The sequence below is a fragment of the Carettochelys insculpta genome, chromosome 3, assembly GCF_033958435.1.
Source record: "Carettochelys insculpta isolate YL-2023 chromosome 3, ASM3395843v1, whole genome shotgun sequence".
Classification (NCBI taxonomy): domain Eukaryota; kingdom Metazoa; phylum Chordata; order Testudines; family Carettochelyidae; genus Carettochelys; species Carettochelys insculpta.
In genome coordinates, this window is record NC_134139.1 from 42,983,398 (window position 1) to 43,010,151 (window position 26,754).

General features: G+C 44.6%; 1 protein-coding gene across 1 annotated transcript in view; it reads left to right on the forward strand.

The window, feature by feature from the left end:
• The first annotated feature begins 7,618 nt into the window (after nt 1-7,618).
• The window catches only part of YIPF4 (Yip1 domain family member 4), a 35,246-nt gene continuing 16,110 nt past the window's right edge, over nt 7,619-26,754 (forward strand). Inside the window, exon 1 of the mRNA XM_074989696.1 lies at nt 7,619-7,831. Within this exon, the coding sequence (XP_074845797.1) occupies nt 7,747-7,831 (85 nt within the window). The 5' untranslated portion in view covers nt 7,619-7,746. The remainder of the gene's footprint in view (nt 7,832-26,754) is intronic.

Sequence of the window (26,754 nt, forward strand, 5' to 3'; positions counted from 1 at the left end):
AGTATAACACGAGAGGCCTCCATGCTTCTAAAACTAAACTGGGTCTTTATTGAGACAACTATTTAAAGAGATGCTGCACTCTAGCTAACATTCAAGCCATACATTCACAAACTGGCTTCCTGGTGCCACCTCCCAATTCTTCCCTCCTGCCAATTATGCCCTTCCCATGTTAAACACTGTTATACCTCTGTGGTGGGTGTTATGTAGGGTTACCAAATGTCCTACAATGTGTGGGACAACCCCAAATTTCTCTGACAAGTCCCGCATCCCCCATTTATCCCAAAATGTCTGATGGGACATTTTCACATAAATGAATGACACAGAACTTGTTAGGGAAATTTGCTGCCCTGGATGGGTTCCCACAGCTGGGGCTGCCAGCAGGGCTCAATGTCCCATCTAGCTCACCACCACAGGGCTGCCAGGGATCCGAGGCTCTACACCACAGCTGGCTCCCACCTGTGAGGCTCCTAGTGACCCCCACCCCAGCCAGGGATCCTGCAGGTGGGGCTGCCAGATGGGGCATGTCCTGCATACTCTTTCCCCTTGAGAATCTGGCAACTCTAGTGTTGCATGATGATGGATACAAGTCAATGTGCAGCATAGTAGGCTTGAATCTCAGCAACAAATAGTTGGTTGCAATACCTTTAAGACAATTGTAGTTTGGGCCAAAATAACCTGGCATCATACTTTAAATGCATGAAAGAAGCAGATGCAAAGGACAATAAGAAACCTAACAGTGATAACTAATTAAAGAAAATTGCTTAAACATGTATTTTATCTTTTTCAGAGTGCCATCCTGGATATGACTCACTGGCAAGCTTTAGTATAGCAAAAGTAGTACTATGGTGCTCTCTGGTGGCTTAAACAAAAAAAGAGAAAACCAGGTCTAAAACCTGATCAACAGAAAACAAAAGGGGAAAAAGTTTGAAATAGTTATCCTGATTAGTGCAAATGCTGGAGGAAAGGCAAAGTATCTCCTTTCTATCTCTTATATTATATGGCATAAAAAGGCATTTCATGTATGGAGTACAGTATAAAGGCTGCCTAGCCTGCTCTCTTCCTTCTGTCCTAATAGCTTTGTGCGTGAGCTTAATTGTGTCTACATTAGCAAAAAGACTGTCTATGGCCCCCAAAAAAAAATTGTCATTGAGACCCCTTTTCAACAAAGAATGTAGTGAATGTGAATTAATCCATTTTAAATTAACTTATGGAAATAGAAAGAAGTGACTTATCCTAGTTCATGCAATAATTCATTTTTAGAACTTCAGCTCATAAAATATTTTTAAATGTCAAACTTGTCACAAAAATATATCCTGTTTTCCATTAAAAAAAATTCTGATGGAAATTTTCCAACAGCACTACAGGTTGAATCTCTATTATCTGGAACTCTCTTGTCTGGCAACATCTGTAATCCAGCATTACTTTAATTAGTTAGATGCCTCTTATCGTAGAGTGTGGCCAAGTTTTCCCCTGGTTCCATAAAGTTTGTTTACAGCCACCAGTCCTGGCTCTTTGTGTTCTGGGCTGCTATTTAGCTTTAATTTACCCCTAAATATCTTCTAAGAGCCCTTTAAGAAGTGGAAGTGGTGGTAATGCTACTAAATAATATTGACTTCCTGTCGTTCAGCAAATTCTCTCATTCAGCACTGGTCAGGTCCTGAGGGTGCCATACTAGACAGATTCAACGTGTAGTTACAAACAAGGTCCTCTGACTGCTAGGCCTATAACTAGGACCACAAACTCCCCAGGATTCCTCACTTGTTATCAGGCTCAGTTTATGAAATCCATACAGGACGTTCACAACATTGACCCCATTGTGTGAGGCCATGCATCTTAGGGAGAGAGAACAGCTGATTATCCACACATGTATTACATCTATTAGGTTGTGCAACTGAGGATAAGATGCATGTGATTTCTGTGTACCATCCTGTTGAATACCTCTGCGTCACTAACAGCCCTTGTCTTCACATTGTCCAGGTCTCTTCCTCAATGATGATCCAATGTATCAGCTCACACACAGAACATTACAAGGCTAATAACTGCTCCTCATGTTTATTGATAGGTGTGTTATTTTCCAATGCACCCCTTATATCCTTAGTCCTGCAAAGAACTTTGTGTTTGAAGATCTTGTCAGGGGACCTACAAATGTACTCAGTAAGAGATTGGACCCTAAGTCATTAGATGAGACTGACAGTAAATCAAGAGTTAGCTTTGAATTAAGCCAAAAAGAGCATGGCACCTCTGAACTATTATCTCCATTTTACAGGAAGAAAAAGTGAGATATTGTAGAAGTAAATTGACTTGGCCAGGTGTTAAATGAGATTTCCATGAGCTGGAAGAAGCAGCGCTTCACCTCTTGAGAGTTGGAACCTACCCCCAGAAAAGGCAGGGACTTTCCTAACAATAGCAGGAAGCAACTAATGGGGCATGGACAGTCCCTACTTCTTCTCTTGTCCAGCCTGTGTAGTCCCTGGATGCTAATGATGGGAGCAGACTGCTTTTTCAACTACTACTCTGGACACAAATTTATTTTTCTTAGTAAAAAGTTTGTAGTTGGTCATTGAGTCCAGTGCCCTGAGCTCTCTGAAGGACCAAGTACCATCCCTGACAGATTTTTTTTAAATGTATTTGCCCCAGACCCCTACAGGATTGAGCTTACAACACTGGGTTTACCAGGCCCCTGAGCAAACCACTGAGCTATACAACACCATCATAAATGCCTACGGAGTGTGAGTATAGGAATGACACAGAAGACAAAAGAAAAAGCGGGATGAAATACATAGCAAAGGCTTAATAAAAGGTTCATATCCATTCTGTAATATTAAAAAGCAGTAACATTTATCAGGATTCCTCATTATTTTCTTTTCAGTTCTTTTTAATTCTTCGCTTTAAATTCTAAAATGTGACACTGAATTGTACAAAATCGCTAGGAACCATTTCTGTGCTAACAATTAGCTTTTCAAAAGAAATATAGCCCATTTCATTTTTTAAACCAAATAATTGTATCTGACGGGTCCTTCTTTCTCCCAAAACACAATTAAGGAGCATTTTGCTGCTGCAAATAGATTAGCAATAAAATTAGATCTTTTCCTGTGGCCAAGACATTTAACTATGTGATACACTTGTTGAATCTGCAGTCTGGGTAAAATCATATATAAAAATCTTGGGAAAAAATGTGATCTAATAAAAATAATCTTGTTAGATGTACTCAACAAGTACCTAGATGCATTTTGTCTAAATTAAAATGTTTGTCTTTTATGTCTTTGTATGTATTATTAATACATGAAAATGTCATCCTTAAACAATATAGCTGTGTCTACACTAGCCCCTTCCTTTCGGAAGGGGCATGGTAATGAGAGAGGTTGGAAGATGGTAATGAGGTGCTGCTGTGAATATGCAGCACCTCATTAGTATAATGGTGGCTGTGGTAATTTGAAAGTGCCGCTTTCGAATCATGTGTTGCCCGGGGAGACCAGATAGGAAGAAGGGGCTTTTGAGGACTGGGGGGGGTCCTTTTGAAAGGGCCCCGTCTCCACAGGTGGCACATGATTCGAAAGCGGTACTTTCCAATCGCTGCAGCTGCCATTATTTTAATGAGGCACTGCATATTTGTGGCAGTACCTCATTACTATGCCTCTTCTGAAAGGAAGGAGCTAGTGTAGACACAGCTTATCACTTTTCAATAGGAATAGGATTTCTGACATGGTTTAGTGTAGTTTGGATTCATTTTCCAGAAAGTAGCAGGCAGAAGAACCCCCAAAAAACTTGAGTCCATTGGTTTTAAAAATTAAATGGAGGATAGATGTTAAAATTGTGGCTATGTTTGGACATCCAGTTGGACATGATTTTAAAATGATCTTTCCCACCACACTCTCTTTAGCACATCTATTTGAAAAAAAAAAAAACTTTGGTGAATTGTTTAAGAGAACACAGAGACTGTGTCTACACTACAAAAATAACTTCGAAGTTGCTTACTTCAAAGTTTAGAGTCTGCACACACTCTACTTCAAAGTTAAACTTCTAAGTAGGGCACTACTCCATTCCCGGGAATGGAGTAAGGACTTTGAAGTTGGGCTTCAAAGTTAACTTTGAAGTAAGGGAAAATGCGTGTAGACTGTCTGGCTGTTTCTACACAGGCCACCTCCTTTGAAAGTGGCATGCTAATACAGGGAATGAAAGATGCTAATGAGGCACAGATGCAAATTCCCCACACCTCATTAGCATAATATCACGTGATTTGGAGTCTGGAAGACCGTTCTTCCGGACTCTAAAATGCCATGTAGAAGCGCGTCCGCCCGGGGGGCTTCCGGAACGAAGTCCTTCTTCCGGAGGCCCCTTCTTAAGAACATAAGAACATAAGAACATAAGAATGGCCATACTGGGTCAGATCAAAGGTCCATCGAGCCCAGCATCCCATCTGCCGACGGTGGCCAATGCCAGGTGCCCCAGAGAAGGAGAACAGAAGACAATGATCAAGTGATTTATCTCCTGCCATCCATCTCCTGCCCTTGTTCTGAAGGCTAGGGCACCATACTTTACCCCTGGCTAATAGCCATTTATGGACCTAACCTGCAAAAATTTATCAAGCTCTTTTTTAAACCCTAATAGAGTCCTGGCCTTCACAGCCTCCTCGGGCAAGGAGTTCCACAGGTTGACTGTGCGCTGTGTGAAGAAAAATTTTCTTTTATTAGTTTTGAACCTACTACCCATCAATTTCATTTGGTGTCCCCTAGTTCTTGTATTATGGGAAAAGGTAAATAATTTTTCTATATTCACTTTCTCCACACCATTCATGATTTTATATACCTCTATCATATCGCCCCTCAATCGCCTTTTTTCCAAACTGAAAAGTCCCAGTCTCTCTAGCCTCTCCCCATATGGGACCCTTTCCAAGCCCCTAATCATCTTAGTCGCCCTTTTCTGAACCTTTTCTAATGCCAATATATCTTTTTTGAGGTGAGGAGACCACATCTGCACGCAGTACTCAAGATGTGGGCGTACCATAGTTTTATATAGGGGAAGTATGATATCTTTTGTCTTATTATCGATCCCTTTTTTAATAATTCCTAACATCCTATTTGCCTTACTAACTGCCGCTGCACACTGCGTGGATGTCTTCAGAGAACTATCCACTATAACTCCAAGATCTCTTTCCTGATCTGTCGTAGCTAAATTTGACCCCATCATGTAGTACGTGTAATTTGGGTTATTTTTTCCAACATGCATTACCTTACACTTACCCACATTAAATTTCATTTGCCATTTTGCTGCCCAATCACTCAGTTTGCTGAGATCTTTTGTAGTTCTTCACAATCCCTTTTGCTTTTGACTGTCCTGAACAACTTGGTGTCATCTGCAAACTTTGCCACCTCACTGCTTACCTCATTTTCTAGATCATTGATGAACAAGTTGAACAGGATCGGTCCCAGGACTGACCCCTGGGGAACACCACTAGTTACCCTCCTCCATTGTGAAAATTTACCATTTATTCCCACCCTTTGTTTTCTGTCTTTTAACCAATTCCCGATCCATGAAAGGACCTTTCCTCCTATCCCATGACCACCTAATTTACATAAAAGCCTTTGGTGTGGGACCGTGTCAAAGGCTTTCTGGAAATCTAGGTATATTATGTCCACTGGGTGCCCCTTGTCCGCATGTTTATTAACCCCTTCAAAGAATTCTAATAGATTAGTTAGACACGACTTCCCTCTGCAGAAACCATGCTGACTTTTGCCCAACAATTCGTGCTCTTCTATGTGCCTTACAATTTTACTCTTTACTAGTGTTTCTACTAATTTGCCTGGTACTGATGTTAAACTTATCGGTCTATAATTGCCAGGATCTCCTCTAGAGCCTTTTTTAAATATTGGCGTTATATTGGCCGTCTTCCAGTCATTTGGTACCAAAGTGGATTTAAAGGATAGGTTACAAACCACTGTTAATAACTCCGCAATTTCACATTTGAGTTCTTTCAGAGCCCTTGGGTGAATGCCGTCTGGTCCTGGAGACTTGTTACTATTCAGCTTATCAATTAATTCCAAAACCTCCTCTAATGTCACTTCAATCTGAGTGAGTTCCTCAGATTTGTCACCTAAAAAGGCTGGCTCAGATTTAGGAACCTCTGTAACATCTTCAGCCGTGAAGACTGAAGCAAAGAAATCATTTAATCGCTCTGCAATGGCACTGTCTTCCTTGATCGCTCCTTTTATATCTTTATCGTCCAAGGGCCCCACTGCTTTTTTAGCGGGCTTCCTGCTTCTAATGTATTTAAAAAACATTTTACTATCGTTTTTTGAATTTTTGGCTAGCTGTTCCTCAAACTCTTTTTTGGCTTTTCTTACTACATTATGACACTTAATTTGGGAGTGTTTATGTTCCTTTCTATTTTCCTCACTAGGATTTGACTTCCACTTTTTAAAAGCTGCCCTTTTCTCTCTCACTGCCTTTTTAACATGGCTGTTTAGCCATGGTGGTTCTTTGTTAGGTCTCTTACTGTGTTTTTTTATTTGGGGTATACATTTAAGTTGGGCCTCTAGTATGGTGTCTTTAAACAGTTTCCATGCAGCTTCCAGGGATTTTAGTTTAATTACTCTACCTTTTAGTTTCTGTTTCTTCCGGACTCCAAATCATGTGGTGTTATGCTAATAAGGCATGGGGAATTTGCATCTGTGCCTCATTAGCATCTTTCATTCCCTGTATTAGCATGCCACTTCCAAAGGAAATGGCCTGTGTAGAAACGGCCTCTAGTTGCTACTTTGAAGTAGTGCCTAACTTCAAAGTTAATTTCAAAGTTAATTCCTAGTGTACACACACCCATAGGCTATGTCTTCACTTGCCCCCTTTTTCAAAGGGGGCACAGTCTTCAGGGTGATTGGAGATTACTGATGAAGTGCTGTAATGCATACACAGCACTTCCTTAAGCAAATTCTCCCCCCAGGTGGCAAATTCAAAGTGCCCATGCCCCTTTGAAGTGCCTTTACTGCTCAAAATAGTGAATATTTGCTTTCAGATTATAGACCACAGTTCTACAGTGAGAGGTGGATTCAGTGGCTGTGAAAAGGATGGGTGGCTCTAGCAGAAGAGGGGAAGAGTGCAGCCTACAGTGACAGTCACAGAGGTTGTAAGAGGCGGACCCTGCGGGAAGCAATGAGAGGCAGCTGCGGTGAAGAGGAGATGATGGTGGCGAGGCGGCGGGGGAGAGGGCAGAGGATGCTCAGGGGTGGCTAGGAGCAGCAATGAACAGTGAGTGACAACTGCAGCCCGAATGATCTGACGAGGCGGGTCTTTGCCCACGAAAGCTTATGCTCCAAAATATCTTAGTCTATCAGGTGCCACAAGACTTCTTGTCATTCTTACAGCCCGACTGCTCTTATGGAACAAACCAAACGCAGATCAGCGCAGGGGCAGATGTGGAACACATCAACACCAACACACCACCTACTTTCTCTTCCCACCCAGCGCCCTTGGGCGTTTCCACCAATCAGAATGAGTTTTGCACTCAGGTCCTTGAGATACCTACCTGAAACGCAACCGGAGAACAAATCGGAATGGGCGAGTCATCAACCAATCAGACAGCGCGTTACAAACAGCCAATTGAAAGGGCAGTGACATCGTTATTGTCCTGTCACAGAGGATTGCGCCGTGGGAGTCCTCGGCCGGCCTGCTGGGCTAAAGTTTAAGGGAGGCCCGAGGCCTGCGCCCCTTTCTCCCGGTCCCGCCTTCGGCGGCCCCGCAGCGGGCGGGGCGATGCAGCCTCCGGGCCCCCAGCAGCCGCCCCTCTACGCGCCCAGCAACGGGGACTTCACCTTCGTCTCCTCGGCCGAGGCGGAAGGTGAGAGCGGGGCGGCTTCGCGGCTCCCGGCCGGGGAGTGGCCGAACGGGCGGCCGCGGGGCGCTTCAGTACCTGGCGGAGGAGATGGGCCCTGCGCCGCTAAGCTTGTGGGGGTCAGGGCTACCCGGGGCTGTCTCGGGACGCTTGAGGTGGGTGGGAATGAAACGTAACCGCCTCCCTGGAAAATCCCAGCTGCGCTCCCGGCCGCCGGCTGCGGCTCTGTCTGCGTGGCACAGGCTCCAGCTTGGCGGGCTGGTCTCCCTCGGCGTCGGGCCCGCAGTGACTCATTCGTGCCGGTGACGGGATGGGGGGCTGGGGACCCCCCACCCCGCCGGGTTGTGCTTCGGGAGCCGTGCGCAGCGCCGAGGGCCTTGTGTGTAACTGGGGGCCACGGTCTCCAGGCCCAGTAACTCGACGCTGAGCTGAAGGTATCCGACAGCCAGTATCGTGCGGGATGCGCGACCGTCCCTCGGTTACAGTGCGGCGAATAGGCTGACGGTACTGTGTGAGTGGCTGTCATGTACCCAAATACGCTGTGTATGCGAGGTTGCTGCTCTAACGTCTCAAGATATGCCCTCGTGTTTGGTAAACTAGCAGCCGCATCACTCCTGTCCCGTCTCGCCCCGACGGTTGTCTGCCACAGGAGCGTGAATAATCTTCATGATCAGCAACTATTGGCTCAGCACCCGCTGGTATTTGATATCTCACTCGCTAGTTCCTCCTTCCATCTTCCCTGTTCAGTGCCGAGTGGCTTAATTTCTGTAGATTAGCTCCACACCAATTTATTGCATTATCTACTCATTCTCTGTGGGGTCTTCCTCTTGTATTTGAACCATCCATTATACCAAATATCAGGGTCTTGACTTTTTGTGTGTCATTCATTCTACAGATATGCCCAAATAGCTGTAATCTCTGTTGCAGTAATCATTGTATGTGTATAAATATAATTGGTGGCCATGAGAACATGTGTACACCAACATGATTTGGGATTTACATGTGGGCTATCCTGAAGCTAGAACCAGGATGTAAATCTACTAAGCAACCTGTGACTAGAAGGAGGCTGTTTACTCATGTATTAGTGTTATTAAATTATGGTGACTCAACTGTAAAAGTAGAATTAGACAAGCAGAAAAAGGCTGGAGAGGATTTAGCAAAAGACTTAAAATCTAGCAGCAAAAACATGTTTTAAGTTCATCAGAAACAGGAAGCCTGTCAAACAAACAGTTGTACTATTCTATTAGTGAGATGCTAGATGAACACTTACGGAAGATAATGTCATTTTATAAAATATTCCTGAGGGAATTGTGCACCATGGCACAAATGCAGAATTAATGTTCCCTGTAGATCAGCCATGTCAAAACTTTTGTGTCCAGGGGACTGTATGCAGCCTGTCAGATTTTTTTTTTCTGTGTGTGTCAGTCGGTCACCCAGTCACAAATCCTCCTTTGGCATGCACGAGCAGCAGGAGGAAGGACAAGCACCAGTCCCACCTCTTTGGGCTCTCTATGCCTGGTGCATGTGTATTAAAACCCCAGGCAGCCAAGGAGCTGGGATTGGTGTTTGTCCGACCCTGCCGCTCTTGTGAATGCTAGAGAAGGGTGTGTGTGACTGCTCTAAGGGATGGTGAAACCTACATTGGCGGAAACAATGGAGGTAGGAAGGAACCCGTGGGGAGCAGAGCAAGGGGCAGCCAAGGAGTGTGAGGTAGAGTAATATGCAAGAGGGGTGCAAAGAAACCCATGTGGGCCAAGGCAGAGGGAGTGCCTGCCTGGGGGAGTGGAGGGTAGGGAGCTGCCGTATGCAGAGCAAGGGGTGGCTGAGAAATGCAAGGCAGAGTAATATGGGGAGGGGATATAGGGGGGTGCAGTGCAAGCCTCATGGGGCTTGTATTGCATCCCTAGTGCACTGAGGGCCTGGGGGTTAGTGTGTGGAGGGGGGTGGTGCAGCCTCAAAGAGCCTGGCATGGGCACATTGGGGGCTGTACTGCAATGGGTGACGGTGCAGTGAAGGTTGCGCTGTGATGAGTAGCAGTTTACGTCTCATGGGGTCGGGGATGTTGCCATGAGGCTGCAGTGGGGTGGAATACAAGCCCCAAAGAGCCTGAAAGAGGGGAGAACCCAGCGCAATGGGGGACTGTAGTGTAAACCCCAGAGTGTGTGAGAAGGAAGGGCAAAGAAATGGGAGGGGGAGTGCAGTGTAAACTGGAGGGGAGGGAATTTGAGATGGGAAAGGGAGAGCAGTGTTTCTCCTTCTGTGGAACTGAAAGGAAATCTCCTTTCCAGACTTTGGACAATAGTCACAGAAGTTGTGAGATTTTAACCTGATTTCTCTCCCCTTCTCCTACTGGGGACCACCTAGTCCCAACCAGTGCCCCTTTCCTTTCTCCTTGCTTCCTGTATGCATGGAAAAAGTGTTGGATTGTGACGTCTTCTCTGGCCCACTGAAAGGGGATGGGGAAAAGGGAAATCTCTAACCTCCATATGGGGAGAGAGGCTGGCTTTGGGGTAGGGGAGGGTTTTCACTGTGATGTAGCCACCCCATACAAAGGTGAGAGGGAAATGCATAAAATCAACCAAAGCATCATTCTAACCTAGTCACGATGATTGGCAAAGCAAACCATGTACCATGGGAATGTTCCGACTTGAGTACACCCTTAGCGACGTATCATCAGGAGTGTTCTATCAGTAAGCTTGTGGTGATCAGTTTCTCTCAGCCCAAATCTTCATTCTCTGAATCTGCACGGCTCCATTCCCCACGGATACCACTTCTTTAAATTAACTTTTGCTGCTGTTCCTGCCAGCCACAAACCTTAAAGCCCATTCATTCATTCATGTTGGTAACTCATGACTTTCCTGTATGGTAGGTTATCCTAATTTTTAGAAATGAAGGAACTGGCAGCACAGAGAGTGCAGAGCTAGCCATAAAACACACCAGGCATCCTGAACCCTGGCTTTGCATGTTCACTGCAAAACTCTCTGTCCCTTTTTTCTTAGAGGAATTTTGGCTTTTCTTCCTAGTTTGCTTTTATCATCAGTCCTTTCTATCTCTTTCTTCTCTCGCCGCTAGATGTATCTTTTCTGTAGCTTTTTGTGCTATAGCAAATACTGAAAAACTGGTATCACAAAAGTGGTGTCAGCTCTCTGGAATGAATACTTGGGACTAAAGTACTGTAGGTTTTAATTTAAATATTTCACAGTATTATATTTTATTCATATGCTACTGTTGTATTTTCTTCTCAGTGCTGAATAGTAAAAAATGTTAGTTAATATTATTTATTCCCAAATAAAATGACAAAATGTAATAATTTTATATGAATAAACATGTCCTTTTTTTGCAATCACAAAAATAATTGTGCTTATACAAAATCTCAAACTTAAAAAAATTTCAAATTTTCACAAAAGCCTGTTCTATTTGATTAACCACTTTCTATGCTTGTTTTTATTTCAACAAAACAAGTTACATATCATGTAAAAATTAAAAAGTACCTTAAATTTATATTAAATTAAAAATAATTATGAGAAAATAACTTTACACATCAAATTTTATAAACTATTAATAAAATTATAAAAAATAAAATTTGTATTAAGTATTAAATTTTCAATTAAAATAATTGTATATGTTCAAACAAGACCTGAAAAATATTATAAAATATATCTAAAACATAACCTATAATAATAAATAATTACAACTTTCAGACAGCTTTCAGGGCCACCAAAGAAAATGTGCTATCATTTTTCATTTGTGCAGTCCTCAGTAGGCTTTGAGTTTAACATGATTTCAGCTGTTTTGTTGTCCCAGTGGAATAATTGATACTGATGGTATGGTGAAAGGAAGCCATGAGAAGGGTCATGGCATGTGCCCATCCTAAGCAGTGGCTCCAAGTGAGCACACCTGTTCAGTGGGGATGCCTCAGTGTGCATGTGAAGCTCTCTCTCTCTTGTTATTGAACTGCACCCAGTGCAAAGGGGCAGGATTCCATAGTATTTCTTAGGCTGGAATGGGGTGGGGCCAGTCTCTGCACTGAGTCAGGTTCAGCCTTACCACCAAGTCCATGTCTGGGGAGGTGAGGTGGACTGCAGGGTGATTACTCCTGCTCAACTCTGTGCAGCTAATGTCTTGTGTACTTCACTGCTGTGCTGTATCCTGTGCTTTATTGCCCTTCTAATCTAGGGCATCTGGGAATCAGCTGGGGACATTAAGTATTGTTGCTGTATTTCTTGATTTCTGTTATTAGATCTCATTGTATTGATTCTTTCTGCCTGTGTGCAGTTTCTGCATGTCTTGAGTGAATGCTTCTTCATGGCATGAAACCCTTTCTCCTCTAGGAACGTTTTGGTATTTTTTACAGTAAACTCTGTTTTAACAGGTATTCAAACAATTGGATTTCTCAGTTAGCTGAGATTCTGTCCTGTGTGTGTGGCCAGCGGCTTTTCTGCTTTCCTGCCCAAAGTCTCCCACCCAGAGCGGCACCCCGCATGGTGTGGCCGTGTGCGAGCTCTCCAGAGTGGCTCGAAGCGCAGCAATGCACAAGGCGCCCGGAGTGGCACCCCGTGTGATGTGGCCATGCGGGAATCGCCCAGAGTGGCTTGCGGCACAGTGACACACATGCCGCTCAGAGCAGCTATGTGCCCTGCTCAGAGCAACTTGATGCACAAGCTACCCAGAGCGGTCCCTTACGTGGTGCAGCCACGTGTGAGCTGCCCAGAGTGGCAGCTACCTGCCCCACTCAAAGTGGCTGGCAGCACACTGATGTACAAGCCGCCCAGAGCGCCGAAGTGTGAGCAGCCCAGAATGGCTCCCCATGTGGTGCGGTGCACACGCCCCCACTCCCCACCGGCCGAGCATATTGGAACCTACTGCATATCCAGCATATTGGACTATCCAGCAACCTCGTGGTCCCAGGGCTGCTGGGTATGAGAGAGTTTACTGTAGTCTGATTTTTGAGGTGGACACCATGGTGAGTGTGCTTACGTTCTTTTCAACCTTCTGCGAAGGGTACCATCCTCTAATGTCGTGGCCCACTGATCATTTCTGTAGAAAAATTATGCTTTACTGTAAACATATGAAGTGTTTTTCTTTCTAATTTAAGAATTTTGGTTTAAATTGGGCAATCTGAGCAGAAATTTAATTCTAAAATGCATTGTTTTGTACCATTCTAGGGAAGTATTTTTTTTAATTTATCGATAAATTTGATATTTTTTAAAACTGATTTTATGAAAGGTCTAAGTTTGTCTTGAGCATAAAACCTCCAATGTAAGCCTGTGATTTTGATATGTATGTCCTGCCTAGAATGTGCATCTCCCCAATGTATCATTTCACATATAAATCTTCTCTGATTTATATTGCTATTGTTTTGATGTCTCTAGTCAGAAATGTATAATTTATACTAACCTAAAATTTTTCTGAAGTATTTCAAGTATGTTTGTCCAGTGAATGCAAAGGACCTCTTTTTTTCCTGGGTTCTGTATTACCTTAATCCAGGAACATTTATGTTGTAAACTCTGTTGAGAGACTAATTGCAGCTCTGCCTGTATGTGTTCAGAAAATGTTTGTTTTTGTGAGGGTTTTTTCTGTATTGTGATTTAACTTATTAAAGTTCTGTATTAATGTGTCTAGTAAGCAATCTCTGACAAACTCATTTCCTGAATCTTTATTTCAAGTGTCAGACATATTTACTGATAGGTATGTTAAAATAAATTACGAAAATAATTAAAACTAGCATGATTATTATTTTGACAAATAAAATATGCAGAATTTTCATAGTGTGAAGAATTATATAAATTTTTTGATACAGACTTCCCTCATCAGTAGCTAAGTTAAGTTTTTTGCATCTGTCTGAGATCTCTCCCCAATCATATTTTTTTAGGTGACATATCTGAGGGACTGTCCCAGGTTGAGGTGTCGATGGAGGCTGGTTTGGAAAAAACTGATAAATCAGGCAGTAATAATCCATGGGGTCAGGTGGTACCCACACGAGAGTTGTGAACGAAATTTCTGAACTATTAACTGCAATATCTGTCATTTAAATCAGCTTCTGTACTGGAGGACTGAAGGATAGCTAATCTGACACCAATCTTTTTAAAAAAAAAAAAAAAAAAAGCTCCAGGGCAATTTTGGCAATTACAAGCCTGTAAGCATAATTGCCATATCAGGCAAACTGATTGAAACTATACTAAATAATGAAAGTATCAAATATATAGATGAACACAACTTTTGAGGGAAAAAACAGCACAGCTTTTTGTATAGTGAGGATTGATCAATCCTGTCTATTAGAATTTTTTGAGGGGAATTAATAAAAATGAACAAGAGTCACAGTGCACATAGTGTACTTGGACTTCAAATTTTTTAAAAATGGACAAGGGTCCTCTCCAAAGGCTCTTTAAGCAAAGTAAGAAGTTGTGGGATAAGAGGAAAGGTCCCTTCCTGGATCAGTAGCTCATTAAAAGACAGGAAACAAAGAACAGGAATAAATGATGATTTTTTTCAGATTGGTCAGCAGTAAATAATGGTGTCCCCTAAGGTTCTGTACTGGGGCCAGTACTGTTTGACATAGTCATAAATGATTTGGGAGAAAGGGGTAAGACAGTAAGGTGGCAAAGTTGGAAAGTACTCAAGGTAGTTAAGTCTGAAGTAGACTGCAGATATTTACAAAAGGGTCTCTCAAAACTGGATGATTGGGGAAACAAATGGCAGACGGAATGCAGAGTGGATAAATGCCAAGTAATTCACATTGGAAGACATCCCAGTTGTATACACAAAAGCTGTGTCTCCACTAGGAACTAACTTCGAAGTTAGGTACTACTTCGAAATAGCCAGCAGAGAGTCTACACACATTTTCCCTGACTTTGAGGTAGTGAGCCCAACTTTGAAATCCTTAGTCCATTCCCAGGAATGGAGTAGTGTCCTACATTGAAGTTTAACTTCCAAGTAGGATATGTGTAAATGCTCAGCTTCAAAGTTGGAGTTTGAAGTAGGCAAGTTCAAAGTTATTTTTGTAGTGTAGAAACAGCCAAAGTGATTGATAGGTCTACTTTAGCTATTAACATGGAGTCAGGGTGGATAGTTCCCTGAAAATATCAGGTCCATAAATGTGGTAGTCCCCTTCTCCACCCCCCCCCCCCCCAAAATAAACAAACCCACAACAATACTGGAAATTGTTAGGAAAGTGATAGATAAGACACTGAATGTATAATATATAAACAGTATACGCTCATCACTTGCTATGTGAGCACATTTGGTTTCCAACTTTCTGCTCATAGGTGAAAACTCAAAGAGGGACACTAAATTACCACTAAAATACATGTAAAAAGTCTCTGGTTCCTAGTGCTCCTAACTCGGTGAGGGAGTGGCAGCATGTAGCGCTCCTATTTAAAGGTAAGTGAACCTTGGGTTGGGGGGGGATTGGGGAGGGTTAAAGGCTGGGGGCAGTTTGGGCCCATGAGCGGGAGGGAGGGTTAAAATCTGGTGGTGGGTTGAGTCCCTGAAGCGGACAGGGGGTGTTAAGGCTGTGGTGGGTTGGGTCTGTGGGACAGGCAGGGGTGTTCAGGCTGCTGCAGATTGGGTGTGCGGGCTGGCAGTCAGGCTGTGGCGGTTTGGGCCTGAGGCTGGCGGGGGGGTCAGGCTACAATGTGTTGGAGCTGTGGGGCTGGCGGGGTGTGTGGGGAGGAAGAGAGAGGCTGTGGCAGGTTGGGGCCGTGGGACCAGCGGGGGGGCTGGCTGCAGTAGGTTGGGGCTGTGGGGCCGGCGGGGGTATTAGCGGGTGGGGGAGTTCACTCGTCTAATGAACAAAGGTAAGTATGTGTCCCTCTTTTAAGCGAGTACTCACAAGTGAAGTACTCATTTAACGAGGGATGAGTGTATATATAATATAAATCTATGGTATGCTTTGCGACTGGGTGCTCGCGAACAGGGTGCGTGCTAACAGGAGGGAGTTTTGAGAGGCTCTCCTGGAGGAGGAGAAGGAAGGAGCAAACTAAAGCACCTTGGGGTAAGTGGCTGCTTATATTTGGGGGTTTGGGCTTGTGTGTGTTTGTTTGTTTGGAGTTTGGAGTGCTGAGCTGAGTGTTTGTGTGAAAGGCCGTGTGCTCAGGCAGGCAGTTGGAAGCTGTGAGTCTTGATTAGGTTTGAATCGAAACACCGGGTGCTGATTGGCTGAGCTGTAGGCAGAGGGAGGAGCTATCAGGGAGGCTGAGCACTTAAAGGTGTAAACCCCGCTAGTAAGCGACCAGGGAGCTTTGCGACCGGGGTGCTCGCGAACAGGGTGCGTGCTAACAGGAGGGAGTTTTGAGAGGGGAGTTTAGTGGGGGAGCTTGGAGGGAGCCAGTGACTTCTATTGCCCTTAAACTTTAAATCCTTTATAACAACCTCTATCTGAAACATTTAATTAACCCTCATATATAATTAGAGTAGGAAATGGAGGCAGAAGCCCAGCAGCAGAGTGGGGGCTATCCTGTTTATTGTGTCGAGTGCAGCATGTATGACTACCTACCCTGTGGGTGGGTGGCGTATGTGTGCGCGCGATGCAAGGAGCTCCTGGCCCTCAGAGACCGAGTGCGTGCTTTGGAGGCCAGGGTGGCTGAACTGGCGGAGCTAAGGAAGGCAGAGGTGTTTGTTGATGAGACTTTCCGGGACATAGTAGGGCTGTCCCACCTCCAGTCTGACAGTCCTGATGCTGTTATGGAGGATGAAAGGCTCAGGGAAGGAGAGCAGTCAATGGGAGGAGAGGGAAACCATCCCATAGTTGGGACCCTCCTTCCAGAGGGTGCTATTGTATCCTCTCGTGCCGAGGATACTTCTCCGGGGGAGGGAGCACCAGCTGTTAGGAAGAAGCAGGTTTTAGTAGTGGGGGATTCGATCATTAGAAATATAGATAGTTGGGTTTGTGATGACCGGGAGAACCGTATGGTGACTTGCCTGCCTGGTGCGAAGGTTGCGGATCTCTCGAGGCATCTAGACAGACTTATGGGCAGTGCTGGGGAGGAGTCGGTCGTCGTGGTACATGTTGGTACCAATGACATAGGGAAGGGTAGAAGAGATGTTCTGGAGGCCAAATTTAGGTTACTAGGAAAGAGACTGAAATCCAGAACATCTATGGTGGCATTCTCTGAAATGCTTCCAGTTCCACGCGCAGGGCCAGATAGACAGGCAGAACTTCAGAGTCTCAATGCGTGGATGAGACGATGGTGTAGGGAAGAGGGGTTTAGATTTATTAGGAACTGGGGACACTTTTGGGGTAGGGGGAGCCTATACAGGAATGATGGGCTCCACCTAAATCAAGGTGGATCCAGACTGCTGGCATTAAACATTAAAAAGGTCGTAGAGCAGTTTTTAAACTAAGTGGTGGGGGAAAGCCGATTGGTGCGGGGGAGCACCTGGATCGGACGGAGACTTCTCTTACACGAGGCTCCATAGATAGGGATTCCCTAGAAGCTAGTCAGATAGGGAACATGGGAAATAATATATGGGCAAGATCAGATGCGAAACAATCGCATATAAAAAAATCCAACGCGTCTGCGAAAGGCGGACATATAAATAGTGATAGTTTTTTAACGTGCTTTTACACTAATGCTAGGAGTCTGTCTAATAAGATGGGTGAACTGGAGTACCTCATATCAAAGGAGGAAGTTGACATAATAGGCATCTCAGAAACATGGTGGAATGAGGACAATCAGTGGGACACTATCATATCGGGATATAAATTATATCGGAAAGACAGAACAGGTCGTGCGGGTGGCGGAGTGGTACTATATGTGAAGGATAATATAGAATCAAATGAAGTAAAAATCCTAAAGGAATCAAAATGTCCCATAGAATCATTATGGATAACAATTCATTCCTCTAATATGAATATGGCATTAGGAATATATTACCGACCACCTAACCAGGACAGTGATAGTGATGCTGAAATGTTAAGGGAGATTAGAGAGGCTAGCAAAATAAAAAACACAGTAATAATAGGAGATTTCAATTATCCCCATATTGATTGGGTGCATGTCACCTCAGGACGGGATTCAGAGATTAAATTTCTTGATGCCTTAAATGACTGCTTCTTGGAGCAGCTAGTACAGGAACCCACAAGGGGAGAGTCAATTCTCGATCTAGTCTTGACTGGAACGCAGGATCTGGTCCAAGAGGTAACTGTTACTGGACCGCTTGGAAATAGTGACTACAATATAATAACTTTTAATATTCCTGTGTTGGGAAGAACACCGCAGCGGTCAAACACTCTGGCATTTAATTTCAAAAAGGGGAATTACACTAAAATGAGGAAGCTAGTTAAACAGAAACTAAAAGGTAGAGTAATTAAACTAAAATCCCTGGAAGCTGCATGGAAACTGTTTAAAGACACCATACTAGAGGCCCAACTTAAATGTATACCCCAAATAAAAAAACACAGTAAGAGACCTAACAAAGAACCACCATGGCTAAACAGCCATGTTAAAAAGGCAGTGAGAGAGAAAAGGGCAGCTTTTAAAAAGTGGAAGTCAAATCCTAGTGAGGAAAATAGAAAGGAACATAAACACTCCCAAATCAAGTGTCATAATGTAGTAAGAAAAGCCAAAAAAGAGTTTGAGGAACAGCTAGCCAAAAATTCAAAAAACGATAGTAAAATGTTTTTTAAATACATTAGAAGCAGGAAGCCCGCTAAAAAAGCAGTGGGGCCCTTGGACGATAAAGATATAAAAGGAGCGATCAAGGAAGACAGTGCCATTGCGGAGCGATTAAATGATTTCTTTGCTTCAGTCTTCACGGCTGAGGATGTTACAGAGGTTCCTAAATCTGAGCCAGCCTTTTTAGGTGACAAATCTGAGGAACTCACTCAGATTGAAGTGACATTAGAGGAGGTTCTGGAGTTAATTGATAAGCTGAATAGTAGCAAGTCTCCAGGACCAGACGGCATTCACCCAAGGGTTCTGAAAGAATTCAAATGTGAAATTGCGAAGTTATTAACAGTGGTTTGTAACCTATCATTTAAATCCACTTTGGTACCAAATGACTGGAAGACGGCCAATATAACGCCAATATTTAAAAAAGGCTCTAGAGGAGACCCTGGCAATTATAGACCGATAAGTTTAACATCAGTACCAGGCAAATTAGTAGAAACACTAGTAAAGAATAAAATTGCAAGGCGCATAGAAGAGCACGAATTGTTGGGCAAAAGTCAGCATGGTTTCTGCACAGGGAAGTCGTGTCTAACTAATCTGTTAGAATTCTCTGAAGAGGTTAATCAACAGGCGGACAAGGGGCACCCAGTGGACATAATATACCTAGATTTCCAGAAAGCCTTTGACACGGTCCCACACCAAAAGCTTTTATGTAAATTAGGTGCTCATGGGATAGGAGGAAAGGTCCTTTCATGGATCGGGAATTGGTTAAAAGACAGAAAACAAAGGGTGGGAATAAATGGTAAATTTTCACAATGGAGGAGGGTAACTAGTGGTGTTCCCCAGGGGTCAGTCCTGGGACCGATCCTGTTCAACTTGTTCATCAATGATCTAGAAAATGAGGTAAGCAGTGAGGTGGCAAAGTTTGCAGATGACACCAAGTTGTTCAGGACAGTCAAAAGCAAAAGGGATTGTGAAGAACTACAAAAAGATCTCAGCAAACTGAGTGATTGGGCAGCAAAATGGCAAATGAAATTTAATGTGGGTAAGTGTAAGGTAATGCATGTTGGAAAAAATAACCCTAATTACACGTACTACATGATGGGGTCAAATTTAGCTACGACAGATCAGGAAAGGGATCTTGGAGTTATAGTGGATAGTTCTCTGAAGACATCCACGCAGTGTGCAGCGGCAGTTAGTAAGGCAAATAGGATGTTAGGAATTATTAAAAAAGGGATCGATAATAAGACAAAAGATATCATACTTCCCCTATATAAAACTATGGTACGCCCACATCTTGAGTACTGTGTGCAGATGTGGTCTCCTCACCTCAAAAAAGATATATTGGCATTAGAAAAGGTTCAGAAAAGGGCGGCTAAGATGATTAGGGGCTTGGAACGGGTCCCATATGGGGAGAGGCTAGAGAGACTGGGACTTTTCAGTTTGGAAAAGAGGCGATTGAGGGGTGATATGATAAAGGTATATAAAATCATGAATGGTGTGGAGAAAGTGAATATAGAAAAATTATTTACCTTTTCCCATAATACAAGAACTAGGGGACACCAAATGAAATTGATGGGTAGTAGGTTCAAAACTAATAAAAGGAAAATTTTCTTCACACAGCGCACAGTCAACCTGTGGAACTCCTTGCCCGAGGAGGCTGTGAAGGCCAGGACTCTATTAGGGTTTAAAAAAGAGCTTGATAAATTTTTGCAGGTTAGGTCCATAAATGGCTATTAGCCAGGGTAAAGTATGGTGCCCTAGCCTTCAGAACAAAGGCAGGAGATGGATGGCAGGAGATAAATCACTTGATCATTGTCTTCTGTTCTCCTTCTCTGGGGCACCTGGCATTGGCCACCGTCGGCAGATGGGAGGCTGGGCTGGATGGACCTTTGGTCTGACCCAGTATGGCCATTCTTATGTTCTTATGCTCAAACTCTAAAATGTTTGTGTAGTTTTGCTTGCCCCAACTCAGGAAACATTACAAATTGAAAAGATTCAGATAAGGGCAACAAAACTCATAAAGGTTGTGGAACAGTCTTTATCTGAGGAGAGACTAAAAAGACTTGGAACATTCAGCTTTAAAAAGTGTGAGAGGTGATGCCGGAGTTAATGAGTAGAGTCCTGCACAAACATGAATGTACATCTGATCCATCCGGAGCCAGGTTGGGGAAGCCTATGGCAGGCCTTCCATCTTCTCTGGACATGGGGTTCAAGCAGTTACTATCCCTTGTTCCTGCCTCCAGGTCCCCCACCCAAGGCAGGTAGGTGACCTGCACTGTGATTCTTCACAGCTACCTGCCCATCCTGACTATCAGAGCCCTGCACAGATAACAAAATTATCTACCTCTGTGCTGCTAGCAGTAGAAGTGGTCTGCAGGTACAAAGCAGATCTGTGAATTTTTGAAGGGCTCTAGTTGTAACAGAAGTCTATAAAATCATGAATAGTGTGGAGAAGGTTACTGCAGCAATGCCTTTAACATAGGCATCGGGTTTAAAAGAAAAAAAAAAGGAAGTTCTAGCTGAGGAATTCCTTTCCAGGAAATGTTGTGAAAATTAAAGATATAATTGGGTTCAAAAAAGAACTAGGTGGATTAATGGCATATAGGTGCATCAAAGGCTATTAGCCAAGATGGCCAGGAACACAAGCCCATGCTCTGGTTGTCCCTAAGCATTCTAGATGTTGGGGCTAGAAAATGGGATATATCACTTGATGATTACTGTTCATTCCCTCTTCACCTGGTATTGGCCACCATCGGAAGATATTGAGCTTAGGGGCCATATTGTGTCAGACCAATGGTCCATTCTCAAAGACCCTGTAGGATTGCAAAAAGCCTTGTATGTTTTGTGTGTATCACGATTTACATGACAAAGAAATAGAAGTTTAAACAAAGTAAAATAGCATGAGGGGTTTCAATACCTGGATCGTGTCTACACCATTGATTTCACTTAGGGAGTCAACCCTATACAGATAAATTGCTTACATTCCCAATGTAGATGTGTTGTCACTGGCAAAAATTGCTGTCTGGTGTAAAGATAATGCTCTTTTTCCACTCCTTTTGTCTATCTTCATGTCCCTGACTTATTTCTCTTGGAGGAGATCATCTCTAAGTGGACATAGGATACAACAGCCACATTGTGCTCCCATCCTTTGTATTGCTGCTTCATGATGGAGAAAGAAGATTCTGTCCAGAAAGCTAGCTTTCATATTGACTGCAAAAGAGCTCAGTGTCACTTGCACAAGATGCTCTGCCTCTCTGACATCAGGAACCTTTTAACAATTACCATGAACGCATTTTTTTTGAAAGGTTCTGTAGCAGCATACCATGACCAGTAGCTTGCAGTACTTCTTAGAGGCAGACTGGTGGTTTTGAATTCTCTGTGGCTCCGTGTTTTTTCTAACATATGTAATAAACATTGTTCAGTGGGACTACACAATCAGGTGTGTAGGATTCCTGGTTAAGGCTAGGTTTTAGTTATAGGTATCTTTAATAAGAATGGATAGATCATAGGCGTTAAACAAAAATTCCTAGTCTGTAACCTGTCTGATTTGTACTATAGTGTGATGGGGTAAGGTCACAAAAGACGCCTGGGAATGCTCTCCAGTATGCTGATCATGCCACTGACACCTGCCTTCTTGCTTTCTGGGGCTCTCCATCATCTTGTCTTTCTGGGCCAGATCATCTGGTCTCCCCTAGCCAAAGCACAGATTTGGGGTAACTGCCCCCCTGCCACAGAGCAATGCAGGAACTGATTTACTTCAGCACTGGGATGCTACAGTTCTAGGGTACCGTAGCCATGAAACCAACAAAAGAGATTAAAACACCCAAATAAATCTCTCTCTCTCTGTGTGCAAAAGATTTGTACAGAGAGGGCTCGTTAGGTAGGCCCCCTTGATCAATTGAAGGGGGATCTGCACTGCAGTAGCCCTCCCCAGCTGGTAATTACTTACATTGGACTTACAATAAACCTAGTTTTTATTAAGCAAAAACAGTAGAATTTAGGTGGTTTATAATAAAAACAGACCAAAAGGAATTACCCAATTAAAATAAAAGGAAAATATAAAGCTCGTTGTAACTTCCTGAAGAGATTTGTGACATAGATTCTTATCCTAAAGAGCCCTTCTCATATCAGGTAAAAACTTCAGAGCAGTTCTTTGGTTTGGGTCAACAGCTTTTCATAGTTCCTTGTTTCTTCTTAGGGTGTGTCAGGCAATTTCCAGGAAAAGCTAAAGACAAAATTGGTAGCTTCCCATTGCTTAAATCAGTGGTTCCTAAGCTTTTCGGCATCACATCCCCCTTTTTGATTTTTGAGAAACGCTCACGTCCGTGCACCTCTTCTTTGCCATCCTGAACTCCACTTTTAACAAAAAAATTCAATTTGTAATTTTTAAAACAAACTTTGATATAAAATGTTATTTAAAATTAAAAATAAGCACATAGCTTTTCTTGGCCCCTTGCTGGTGCCTGGCGCAGCCCCAGCTGGCCGGCTCCCTGCGCCCCATGTCAGCCACCAGAGTTGACCGCAACAGCCGCCTGCCTGCCTGAGACCTGAGCTGCCAGAGCCACTGGCCTGAGCCCCACGCCACCATGGCCAGCCTCCCACCCCCTGCCAGCTGCCTGGGCCGTCTGTCTGAGCCCTGGACTGCCGGAGCCAGCTGCCTGCCCACCAACCACCTGCCCCTGCTGCGGGCAAGCTGCCTACCCAAGCCCCATGCTGCCAGGGCTAGCTGCCCACCTGCTATCCCGAGCCCCATGCTGCTAGGGGCAGCCACCTGCCTGCCAGCCCAAGCTGCCCAAGCCCTATACTGCTGGGGCCAGTCACCTGTCTGCCTGCCTGTGCCCCTATGATGCTGGGGCCAGCCGCCAGCCCAAGCTTCCTGAACTCTGCGATACCAGGGCCAGCTGCCCAAGCACGATGATTCCCACGAGCTGGCACCTGTGAGCTTGCCCACCCAAGCCCCTTTCATCCCACAAAGCTAGGCACCACCAGCTCCCCACTCTTACCCCATCCACATCCCTGCCATCTTTGCAGGAGGCAACTAGCTCCACATGGTCTTTGCTGGCTGCCTGCTTTTTATAGCGGCTGTGCCAGGTCCCCCACATAAAATGGTAGGGACTGAGAGCTGGAAGCAAAGGCTGGCTCTTGCTTCAGGTCGGAGGAAAGATGGGAGGGCCGGGTCACTTCATGCCTCCCTGGAATTTCTTCACACCCCCACACCCCCTGTTTGGGAAACCATGGCTTAACTAGACTCCTGAGTAAGGTGGGAAACCTTAGTTCTACCACCTCCCCCCCACCCCCAACAGTGGGAACACACTGGATTAAAATGGCTTTCAGCACCAAGTAGTCACTTGTCTAACACCAACCACCTTTTAGACTTACAAGACAAACAAGACTGTTTACGAGTTGTTGAGCTCATTATGCAGTCAGTGGGCGTGTATAAGGAACACCAGTAATGGCTGTCATTAGCGCCTTTAAAACTATAAACAGACGTACACTCCATATTTCTGATTTCACGTACAAAGAGGATACATGCACAAAAATAGGATATACAGTTACAGCAGACTAAACATTAAGATGATAGGTTATAAGGGATATTTTTTCCAAAGAATCTCTGAGTTATGCATATTTATATTCATAACTCAATTTTCATAAAGCACTGGGGGTGGAGGGTCTGTCATATATGTCTCTGACTAAACCTTGGAGGGTGGCCCTTGAGGTGCCATGAGCTTTCATCAGGGAGGAAGGAGTAGTCCGGGATCTTTTTGGCACAGCAGGGCTGCCAGGTTCCCTGCCTGGCTTCTCAGAGCTCTTCAGATGTGGCAGCATTTCCCTCCCTTAGCTATTAGCAGTAGTGTGCCCAAATGGCTTCACATACTGTCTCTGCCTCAAGTGCCAGCTCCATGGCTCCCATTGGCTGGGAACTGTGGCCAGTTGGAGCTGCAGGCCAGTGTCTGCAGCTGGAAGGAAGCAGCACAAAGAGTTATTTGGCTGCTGCTCTGCTGAGGACAGCAACCTGTGCCACTTCCCACAGCTTCCATTATCTAGGAACAGATGAACTGCAGGGGCCATGCCTGTGGAGGTTCAGTGTTGGCAAAATGTCTTGTGCCCTGCTAGTGGATTACCTTGATAGGCCAAGAGCCAAAGGTTGCCAATTGTTGACATAGGAGCTGGGGGGGGGCATTCTGCTGCCTCTAAGGAGCCCCCGAGGGTAAGTGCCGTTGCCCCCTCCTGCTCCGTATTCTTGAGTCCTCTTCCCCACCTAAACTCCTGCTGGAGGAGGGTAGAGACAGAGATTTCCCAGTGGTGACAGGTGTGCCTGTCTCAAAAGTTGCCTAAGCTGCTCAGATTGCCCCTGGGCCAGCTGCACTGGCCACTGCAGAAATCATGAGGGTCCCAGAAAGTCATGGAATCCATGACTTCTATGACTTCCCTAATGAACCCATGGCCTTAACTCACAATGAACTATTCAGAGTTGCAGCTCTTCACTGATATAAAGTACAATAGAACACCAAGATGCACACACTCAACTTGCATGTATCTCAGTTAACGTGACTTTGAGTGGCGGGGAGCAGGTTCCGGGCTGCCAGGCACCAGCTCCTTGCCCTCAGAGAAGTGGGAAACTGACCAGCTGCTGCACTGGTCAGTTTTGTGGCTCCTGTCAGGGGTGGCAGCCAAGAATCGGTTTTCAGGCTCCCCACCTCTCTGGGAGCCTGGAAACTGAACAGCACACCAGCACTAGTCTGTTTCCCAGGTCTCGCAAGTGTGGGGAAGCTGGTAGCCAGGCTGCTGCCTGGTTCCTGGCTCTTCCTGATTTGCACAAAATTTGAGTTATGCGAGGTTGCCCAGGAATGCAACCTTCGTGGAACTCGGGGGGGTCTACTGTAGTCCTACTAATATGATTTGACCTTAAGTCTGCCTACCCTAAGACAGGATCCAAAATATTACCGGTCTGCCAGAAATGTTAAGCAAGTGACTGCTTCTTACACTGTACAAATGTTGGTTTTGAGGGCAAGTGTGTTCATAATGCTAAGCACCCCTCCATGAAAAACCTTTGTAGATAATGATATCCTGTAGGAGCTGAACATCTGTATGCAATACAAGCTCACTTGAGGTAACAGAGTAAAATTGCAAGCAGTTCAAAGGTCAAAAGGGACCAGTGTGATGATCTAGTATTCTAGTTTGGTGTATGGTACTACAGGCTATGGAATGTCCCCAAAATAAGCCCTAAAGCATATCTGTATGTTTTTCTAACAATCTGTCACTTTCAAAATTGCCGGTGATGAATGAGGGCAACCTCTAAGGCCAGGTACCAGTCCAGGGATGTCTTCCAGTTAGAAGTAAACTTTGAAATCCCTCTCCCCTCTTCTTTTTCGAAAATTACACCAAATAAGGGGCTGTGTTTGCACTTGCGCTTCTCTACTGCTCAAGCTGCTGCTCTCGAGTTAGGGGAGTTTGCTGAAATCTAAGAATAAAAGTCCCACTTAGGTACGTGTGATTTCTTTCTTGGTCACCCAGAACTGTAACACAGTATTACTTCTCCATCTCAGAGCTTTGCTGCTGCTAAGCTGTATGTCAGCTTCCTATAAGCACACTAGCTTGTCTGCTTTGCTGGCAGGCTTCAAGGATCTGCTAGTCCACACCTTGCCTTGCAGGTGAAAGTAAGTGAACCCTAGTTCGCAGGTTACCTAGGGATGTCTTTCTTCAGCATCTAGACCAGGAGCAAGCAAATTTTTTGGCTTCAGGGCCTCATTTTGGTATGGAAATTGTATGGCAGACCATGAATGTTCATAACATTGGTGGTTGAGGTGTGAGAGCAGGTGGGGGATCTGGTTCTAGAGTGGGGCCAGAGATGATGGGTTTGGGATGTAGGAGGGTGCTACAGCCTCAGATCAAACAGTTAAAGGGTGGTGGGGATCAGGTCTCGGTCATGGAGTTGGGATGTGGAAGGAGGTCAGGGCGTGCAGGCTCTGGTTAGTACTTACCTCAAGCATCTGTTGGAAGCAGTGGCATATGCAGAGATGTGGCCAGGCAGCTCAGTGCACTGCCCTGTTTGCAAGTGTTGCTCCCGCAGCCAGTGGGAGCTGCAGCGCCAGTGTTTGGAATGGGAGCAGTGTGTGGGGCCCGTTGGCTGCTCCTAAGCATATGAGGTAGAGGAGAGGCATGCTGCTGCTTCCAGAAGATGCACAGAGCCACTATACACATGGAGTGGGGCAAGTCCTAGACCCTGCTCCCCAGCAGGAGCTTGAGAGCTGCATTAAAAGATCTGGGGATCCAGATGTGGCTCGCAGAATGTGGTTTTCCACCCCAATCTAGACC